The following is a 9,132-nucleotide window of genomic DNA, read 5'->3' on the forward strand; positions in this document are numbered from 1 at the left end:
TCTCTTCTCACCTATGAAGCACTGACACAAACACGGGTTACAGGTATGACATGATACGGACAGAGTGGCATGGCATTTTCTGAAAAATTAGGCACAACATGGCAAGGATTCGGCAATAAAAATATATTAAATTTATATAAATGTCTTTTAATTAATTTAGGACCATATATAAATTATTTTCATTTTTAATTTTTTCTATAAAAATCCTTCTCTTTAAAATCTTTTGAGCAATTAAACTAATTTTTTATTATGAGTGTTGATTTTAAATAATTTTATTCCATTAAAAAACAATTAAATATTTTAAAATTATCTCAAGGCTCAAACCCATATAATTGTTAGTTAGGCAAGAGCCCAAGAGAAAATCCTTTGTTTTTTTGGCTAGGCTAAGACTTATTGGAATGACATATGAGCCTGACTATTAGCTCCTTCTACGAGCCCTAGTTAAAATTAAACGGGAAGCCCTAACTTTTCTTCTTCTTCTTCTTCTTCAGGCTTCAGCATTACAGGAGAGTTTTCTTTTCTTCTTTTTTATCAGCCAGTGATGCAATACAGACAACAGAACTGTTCTTCCTTTATTTTTTGTTATTTCCGTTCATGATCTCAAAATTTCAATTCAAGGTGGTGCCACCAGCCACCAATGCTATGCTAGTGGCAATGTCTTTCCATCTTTTTCTTGGTTTTGTTTTGAAAATCTAGTGCAGATCGCCATTTCCATATAAAAAATTATTGTTTTCATTTTTTTTGCTGTATCTGGCCAAGTTCAATATGTTTCCCGGCATATTGGAGGCATGTTTGTGTTGGACACGGACATGACACCAATACACTGGGGGTCAAAGCATGCCCGTGCTTCCCTGCTTTTCATCTAAGCTGAGGTACAAATCCTAGAATCCTGTTTTTGACCATCTTTGTGCTGCTTGGAGTGCTGGCTTGATGGTCTTTGGTGTTAGGTCACCAAGAGGTTTTTCGCTAGAGAATGTGTGACTTGTTGCTTTAAAATAAAAAATAATTTTGTGATCCTTTATTTGGGGGAGGGGGGATGTCTTCACTTGGGATCATCAACAATGCTTCACTAATGGTGTTAGACGGTTAAATGAGGAAGGTGCAACTTTTTCAAACAATGAGGGGAAAACTCTGATGATTGGTGGTTTTGTTTTCCATTTACCTTTCTACATCCAGTTTGATTTTTTTTTCTTTGTTTTAATTTACTGAGACTAACACAGACAAATGACTTTGTTCGGTAATTTAATGTCATTTCTATTGTCTTTTATCTATATATTTTTGCTCAATACTTTTCAGTGTAACATTGGAAGCTGAATTAATACATTGGTTTTCTGCAGATATCAAACTGGAGCTCTCACACCGTTGATAAGATGGCTTTCACAAGGCATGCACAGGGCAGCTGCGCCTCCTCATCTACCTAGGCCTGCCGCCAGAGCAGAGAATGTTCCTGCTGCTGGAAGGCAGGGCAATGATAATGCTGCTTTGGCAGGTATTGTTTTATTTATTTTTGTGTGAAATGAAATCCTTTCAGCCGATGGGTGTTTAAACAAGGTATATGGAATTAAACTTCATTAGTTGCATTTATTCATTCATATCTTGCAATTAAATATACTACCTAAAAATTATACCATATAATAAAATCTTGAAATTTTATATGATAAAAACAAGATTAGTATTGTCTCTTGCATGATAACTTCCAAAACGAAGCTGAGGTTCCATCAAGTTATCCATTGTTGTGGCTGGTGATTGCAAGCCAATTGATTTATTGAATCCTGCATCAGCTCAGAAAGCTATGTTCTTTTGAATTAGAAATAGCTAATTTGATGTGTATTTGATAAAAGGAAGAAAGTGATAGCTAAAATACAACTGACCCTGTATACTTAATTAAATCTGTCATATGAGTCCTACTTTTATTGCAATCAATTGAGCCCCTAATCAATTGACCTCTTATGTGGACGGAAATTTTGACGACATTAACTCTTTTTGCCAACTAGGTTAGAATTGCCATGTCACGTAAATGACATGGAATAATTATTCCCCCATGGCATTTTTTAGGCATGTGTAAAAAATAAAAAAGATGATGTTTATTTATTTTTGACACATGCCCTGAAAATGCCATGTGGTAATATTTAGTCCACATCATTTGTACTGCATGGCAATTCTATCCCAGCTGGCAAAAAGAGTTAACAATGTTAAAATTTCCATTCAAATGAGGGCTTAATTGATTCTAAATAATTGATTAAGGTGTCAATTGATTGCAATAAAAAGACAAGGGCTCATAATAAATAAGTATAGGGCCATACTTGGTATTTAAGCCAGAGTGAAAACAAATGAAACAATGAAGAACAAAGTTAAATCCTAACTAAACTTCCTAGAGAGACATGCAATCTAGCAACTAATGGCTGGCCTAGTTATGCAATATAAGTTCCACATTCACCTTGCCACTAGCCTTGCACCGCAAAATAATTTTGCTGTATAGCATCACAATTGTTGATTCTGTTATGCTGAGAGAAGATAAAAGAGATACTGTTTTAGACTATATTTAACAAAAATATTTGATTGTGACAGTACATGCCCATTATAACTTGTTGTATCCTTGATCAGAGGGACAAGCAGGAGCAGAGAATGAGAACCAGCCAGCAGATGATGGTAATCAGGCAGTTGAGAATGAGAATGAGAATGCAGCAAACCCTGGTTTAGGAAATGGTGGTAATCACTGGTGGGGAATTGTTAAGGAAATCCAGATGATTGTCTTCGGCTTCATCACGTCCCTTCTTCCAGGCTTTAACAATATAGAATAGAGATCATACTTTTAACGAACGAATCCAGAGGCAGGCAAAACTGTTTTCTTTTTTTTTTAAGTTTACCTTTGAAATAAATGTACAAAGCAAAATGAAAATGATTTTGTTTATGGGTACACTACTTAATCCCTTTAGTGTTTATATCAGCATTTACATGGTAGAGCAGGGCGGTCATTGCATGGTTCTTGGTAATTATGCCTCTTTTGAATAGTCTTCCGATAGGCCTTTCTGTAATGGAAAGTTTAAAAAGAGCTTGATTGTAAACATGGGCATGCTTCTCCTATATCTTGTGCTGTTTTTGGTATAAAGGCTTTAGTAGATGGGATGGCTGAAATGATCTGGCCACTTGTAATTCAGCTAAAAGAGGACTTGTCCACTGACTGGTCTTCCATTGCTACGCCTACTTGTGCCGTGCAACTTATTATGAAGTTAAAAAAGAGAAGAAAAGTAATAATTTTCATAATTTTCTGAGAATTTTGGATTCTTAAGACTGATATACAGTTACATTTGGGTGCAAGGAAAGGATGGTACAAAAGGTAGCTGTCCCCAGAGAGGAATTTCAGTCAAGGGTAGGGTGCTGTCCAAACATCCTCCCTTCAGCTGTGTTAAGAGAGGATGCTAAAGTTTTTAAGTATACCCTTAATCACTGTTTACGTGTATGGTTCCTCACTTCATAATTCGTGGGCTTAAACATTGATGACGGATGCATTTGAAAACGAGGCAAACCAACCAAAAAGCCACAACCCAAGCTAAAGTTTCCAGGTGACACAGGCAAATCTACATTCTGGGGCAATAAGAGCACAACAGAAACGCATATTTACAACCCTCAAATCTCTCAAAACACTGACAAAATTTGCATTACCACACGATATAAGAGCCAACAAACCAGCAAAACTCATTTTATTTGCACTAAAAAAATGGTAATTACAAAAAAAGTATATACATATTTCATAATAAATACAATAAATCTCACATCTCTGATAAAAGGTTGCTGATCTTCCGAAGCTCCTTGAGAGCTGTCATGGCTGTAACTTGTCCTTTGCCAACTAGAATGTTTTTAGAGAAGTTGTCCAATGATCCCACCTGACCCCGATCCTGCTGGAAAACGGACTCAATAACCTGCCAATCAAATGGTGATTTAAATACCAAAGGATGTGAATCGAAAAAAAGTTGTACATATTGACCATATACTTTGGGACTAACTTTAAAAGCAAACAGACTCCCAACAGTTGTTAGACAACTTCCAGGTATTTTTTAGTTAGCTGCTCCCATCTTCCAAGTAGGATCAAGCCCAGTTACTAATACAACTAAAAGCATGCCATTAGGGAAACGAGTGGAACATGGAACTGGAGGCATCCAGAAATGTACAAGTAAAAAAAGAAACCACCATCTTCAGTTATGTCTAATACAACAGCATCATTCTCCCTAAATATTAAAATCATTTTCAATTCCTGGATTAATTATGCATATTAGGCTGATCTACAGACATCTATCTATAAAATTTCAATAAAGGTTCCCTGCTATGAAACTCTATACAACATTCTACACATGTGATGCAACTAAACTTCAATTTCAAAGTTAAGCTTCATGTTTTCATTAGATTCATTCAACTAAGAATTTCTCAAAGCTTGTTAAATTGAAGACTGAACTTACACAGCTTAATTAACCAAACACACTCTTCAGCGAAGTATGAAAGTAGACCAAACTAGACTGTTCTATTCAACAACAAAACAGTTTACTTCAACAGTTGAAATCTGCTAAGATACAGAAATCAGAATATTACCTGAATGTGTTCAAGCATAGACTGTCCAAGATTCTTTAATGTGCCCATCACATTCTGGTCCACAGCATCTCCTTTGCTGGTGGAAGATGAATTACGAGAAGCACCAGCAGTTAATGAGTCTGCTGTGTTGCTGTTGCAATCGTGATTTGGAGATTTTGCAGCCTCATTGGTACCTCCTCCTTTATCAGATGTCTCCTCACCGACGTTTCGTCCAAATTTCCAAAACCACTGGAATCTACCTGAAAGATGCCTTCGCTCCTTCGTAGCTGAGACCATTTTCCCTGGAGATTCATTCTCATGCAGAGAATTTAGAGAGACATCTTCAGGAGGAAGGGAAACTGGCAGAGGTGAATCTTCTAGGTTACTTTGCTGGTGATCGTCATTTTCATCTATAAATAAATTTGACGCAACACTACTTTTTTCGGTGTCATTTTCATGGTCATTAGTGCCACTGCCAGGACTTGCTGGCTCGGAAAAAATAGAGGAGTTTTCTTCACTGACAACAGTTCCACTTCCACTTTCACATCTCTCCTCAGCTGCACAAATAGACTCTTTGTTAGTACAATCTTCTCCCGCCACATGAACTTCCATAGAATGATCATCCTCTGTGTTAGAAGCTCCAAGACAGCCTCCTTTTTCAGTATCTTCCTCCAAGCCAAGTTGCTGCGACAAATCTTCAAGCAAACTGCGCCTAACAGATGACCTATGGCCCTTTTGGCAATTCTCTGCTCTTGCAGGTGATGGATCAGATTCAGTTCTGGATAGGCTCAGCTTTACTTTTTCTGACCATCTCTTCTTCCCACTTGGAGTTTGTTTACCTACACTATCTTGCCTTAGTTCCTCTTCCTTATGCAGCACTCTCCACTTTTCTTCCCAATAGCTGTCAGGAACCAGGCTTAGTGGAGTTTTTGGAGAAACTGAATCAGATGAAAGACTGTGACCTCTCACCACTGCAGACTTGCTGCAGTTATAAGCCCCACCAAATGTAGATGACAAGGATGAGACATTAGAATCCAATGCAAGAATTTGCAAAGACTTTGCCTTCACTATAATTTTTTTCAGATTTATATTCTCTGGAAAATTCAAGAGTCTCTGAAGACAAGAAGTAGCATTTTCAGTGGCAAGCAAGGAAGATCTCATATAAAGTATCATAGAGACTGCCATAGCAGAAATTAATGCTCCACGGTGTGAATTGAGTATTTTAAAACTGGAACTCTCATCATCTTCAGAGTCTCTATCAAGTTGGCTGTTATCTGCTGTGAAAATCTCATCCCATACAACTAAGAGATCTTGAAGTGAAAACTCCCGTCCAAATAAAACCCTCAACCAGCGAAGTGCAAAATACTGGGGTTCAACACCAAGCTCAACAAGATGGCTATGTAGTGAAGAATCAACAATTGACAGTAAATGATATAATGCAGCCGAGGCTTCAATGATGGGGGGCAAGCCACTGTGGGACTCTGCTGCAGGAGAGGGAGCAAAAAAATCTGCCATAGCTACTGCACCATGCACCCCACTCATTAGGGCATCGAACATACAGTAGGCATCATGTTCCATAAATTTCTCAGACAAGACAATACCAAGTTCACCTTCAGCTCCATAAGCATCACTTAGCAATACAATGGTCTGTATCTCAGGATCAAGCTCATCAAGACCCTTAACTTTCTTTGAATTACCGTGAGATCCATTCTCATCTTCCATGGAATCTAAAAACTTCTTAAAATCAAAATTGTATGTAACATCATTTTCTTCAAATGACAATCCATCAAATTTGTCAATGAAATGGTCTTCATAAAGCTTTCGCACTTCTGAAAGGCGCTCAACATCAACATGAAGAACATACAGCAGAGGAGCCAAGAGTTCATGCATTCCTACAAATAAGCAGGAAAAGAAACAGATAAAGAGCCAGCTTGATGCCTCACATATAAATATAGCAAGTATTACATTAAACTTGATTCTGGATATCATGTTCTAAATTCCTATGACCTTGTCATTGCATGCTATGGAGTGAAATTTGCATTAGCAACTCCTATCCTTCACCTAAGGTGACAGCAAACATGTTACTTTTGAGTCTTACCATGAAAAACTTTAGGATGCTAACTCTTAAAACACATTCAATAATTAGGGTAGCTACGCATTGCACATTTAGTTTTCCAAAATCTAGAACGTGATAGCATGTAAATTTATAACACATGCATGCAGAGTACTTAAGAAAATACCTTGTCTATAACCATGCTCTGGGTGTCTAAGGCACCACAGCAACAGTATTCGTCTTAACATTCCCTGGCATCCAGGAGTCTGGAAGTAGCTTCCATGTTCTGGATATAATCGTGATAAATCCTGGTCAACCATTTTTTCCAGCTCTGCATTTCGAAAAAATCGACCCCAGGTGCTGTCTGCATGAAGAATTAGCGACTGTTTTAACATAGATCAAGCAAGCTAAGATTAAAGGGCATAAAATAGGGTGAAACCATCTGGGATGAGATGGAAAAGGAGGAAACGAGATTTGGCTCCCTTTTCGTGCAACTGAAACAAACAATGGACCCAGAAACATTTGTCCAGATAAATTTTAACATAAAGCAAGAGAAGATAGCAACGTAAAAGTAACACTAATAATTAAAACAAAAGTTGATGAATGAACAATACAAGCATTTAACAAATAGAGAAGTAAAATCGAAGGGATGCAAGAGAAGAAATAAGAAGCATTACAATTACCTGGGTTTTGCGAGAGTGGGTTGTCCATGACAAGATCAGGGGAACTACTTCCTCCATCCTTGGGAACATGTGGATCCACTAGCAGCCGCCTTCTCAACCCAGCATATCTAAATTACCATAAAATTACAGATTTGAGGCTATAACGGTTAGTTTTTAATTCTAGAAAATCGAAAAATAAAAAGAACAAAAACAAATCAATTGCCGCATTTCTCCTTTTTTTTTTCTAGAGAAATAATTTTCCCTGGGTCATTGATGAATTGCGATTTAATAATAATAAAAAAAAGATGGATCTTTGAAATAATCTAAACAGAGGAAAATAAAATAAAATCCTTTAAAAACCCGAGACTCAAAGGTATCATTTTATATCAATTTTAAGCTAGAATCAGCTGAATTCATTTTTTTTTCAAAAATTTAAAATTAGAAAAAGAAAAAAATCAAATTTTGCTAATCTGTATGAGAAAAGAATCTCAAAATTACAACTTTATCCAGATGTTAATTTTTTGTAGGAAAGAAAAAAGAAAAAGAAATAAAGAAAAAAGGCGAAACCGTTACCTTCGGCGAGAATCAGCAGTTACCCTGCGAAGATCATCAATCGAAGACGAAGCAGAAGGAGAAGGTAAAATCCCGAGATTGATACGCCATTGGACGCCTCTCAGACTACCGAAAGGACGATTCTCCTCCGAAACGACACCCGAAGACGACGGCGCTTCTTCCTTTACCATCTCTTTGCTCATTTTCTTTCAATCAACCCAAACTTTCCAAATCCTTGGACCTTAAAATGACTTTTCCTTATATTTTTACCAATAAAAAAGATAATCCCAGAGAAACAAAAAGAAAAAAGAAAAAAGAGACAGAGTTACGTTTGGGTTTGGGTTTGGGTTTGGGAGAAGAAAATCATTGAAACAAGAAAGAGAGAGAGGAACAGAGTAGTTTCCTTGAGCAATATCCAGCTTTCGTCTCTCCCTTTCTCTCTCTTTCCCTTTCTTAGACAGAAAATAAATAAAAGAATAAATTGAAAAAGAGAGAAATAGCAAGTTTGTTTCTTACTCAGCAACTCCAAAACCCCTCATAAAACCAATTTATTTATTTTTCGTTTACACATTTAGTATGTTTAATTTAATTAATTAGTATAAAAGAACAGCAGCCGCCATACCCAGACAGTTGACCTGTCTTTTCCTTCCCGTATTTATACTTCACTACGTTCTTAGTATTTAACTCCATTATTTGATTTTTTTTTTTAAAAATAAAATACTTATATAATTGTTATCTATTAATTTATGGCGTCTGTGAGCAGGAGAAAGTAGTATGTATTAGCTAAATCTCGTCTTCTCTCATCTTCAGAAATGGTAAGAAATAAATTGAACAACTAATGGTCAGCAAGAGTTACCAACAAACTATACCAATGTTGAAGAGAAGCTGCAGCCTCCTCTTCTTCTTCTTTCCAACCCCTAACTTGGACCAGTAGATCTTACCTACTTATTTCAATTAATCACCCCAGTAAATCCATGAATTAAATATATACTATGTTCTCAAGATTAAATGCCCATGTCTTTAATGGCATAACTTCTTAAAAATTCCTTAAACTATTTAAAAAGATTTAAATAAACCTGAATACTTTTATTAAGTTTAATCAAATTTTTATATTATTATTTTAAATTAAATAAATTATTATATTTTTATTTTAAATTAAATAAATTTTAATGACTAATGATTGATTTAATTTAAATATCATTTATTATTTTATATCATGTAGCACTGACATGACATACTAATATATCATAATTAATAATAATATGACATGTTGATGTATTATAATTAATAATGACATGAAAT

The 9,132-nt window shown here is 36.0% G+C and overlaps 2 protein-coding genes across 2 annotated transcripts in view; one reads left to right on the forward strand and one right to left on the reverse strand.

Annotated features, from left to right (window-relative positions):
* LOC110410264 (uncharacterized) overlaps positions 1 to 3,067 on the forward strand; it is a 6,452-nt gene extending 3,385 nt beyond the window's left edge. Inside the window, exons 3-4 of the mRNA XM_089782546.1 lie at positions 1,338 to 1,489; positions 2,605 to 3,067. Coding sequence (XP_089638672.1) covers positions 1,338 to 1,489; positions 2,605 to 2,801 — 349 coding nt within the window. The 3' untranslated portion in view covers positions 2,802 to 3,067. The remainder of the gene's footprint in view (positions 1 to 1,337; positions 1,490 to 2,604) is intronic.
* A 605-nt stretch (positions 3,068 to 3,672) lies between these two features.
* LOC110410208 (uncharacterized) lies at positions 3,673 to 8,367 on the reverse strand. Its single transcript, XM_021419805.2, has 5 exons — positions 7,852 to 8,367; positions 7,300 to 7,406; positions 6,804 to 6,980; positions 4,585 to 6,455; positions 3,673 to 3,920 (listed from the first exon to the last, which is right to left on the reverse strand). Exons 1-5 carry the CDS (start codon positions 8,031 to 8,033, stop codon positions 3,771 to 3,773), a joined length of 2,487 nt encoding a protein of 828 aa, XP_021275480.1. The 5' UTR covers positions 8,034 to 8,367; the 3' UTR covers positions 3,673 to 3,770.
* Positions 8,368 to 9,132: the final 765 nt, after the last annotated feature.

Source organism: Theobroma umbraticum, unplaced genomic scaffold, assembly GCF_002168275.2.
Source record: "Theobroma umbraticum cultivar Fairchild unplaced genomic scaffold, ASM216827v3 scaffold_56.0, whole genome shotgun sequence".
NCBI classification, from domain to species: Eukaryota; Viridiplantae; Streptophyta; class Magnoliopsida; order Malvales; family Malvaceae; genus Theobroma; species Theobroma umbraticum.

Coding starts and splice junctions, on each gene's coding strand:
- LOC110410208 (XM_021419805.2), bottom strand. CDS start 8,033: ATGAGCAAAGAGATGGTAAAGGAAGAAGCGCCGTCGTCTTCGGGTGTC. Junction 7,407..7,851: donor ACTGCTGATTCTCGCCGAAG/GTAACGGTTTCG, acceptor ATGGTAATTTAG/ATATGCTGGGTTGAGAAGGC. Junction 6,456..6,803: donor AGAGCATGGTTATAGACAAG/GTATTTTCTTAA, acceptor GCTTATTTGTAG/GAATGCATGAACTCTTGGCT.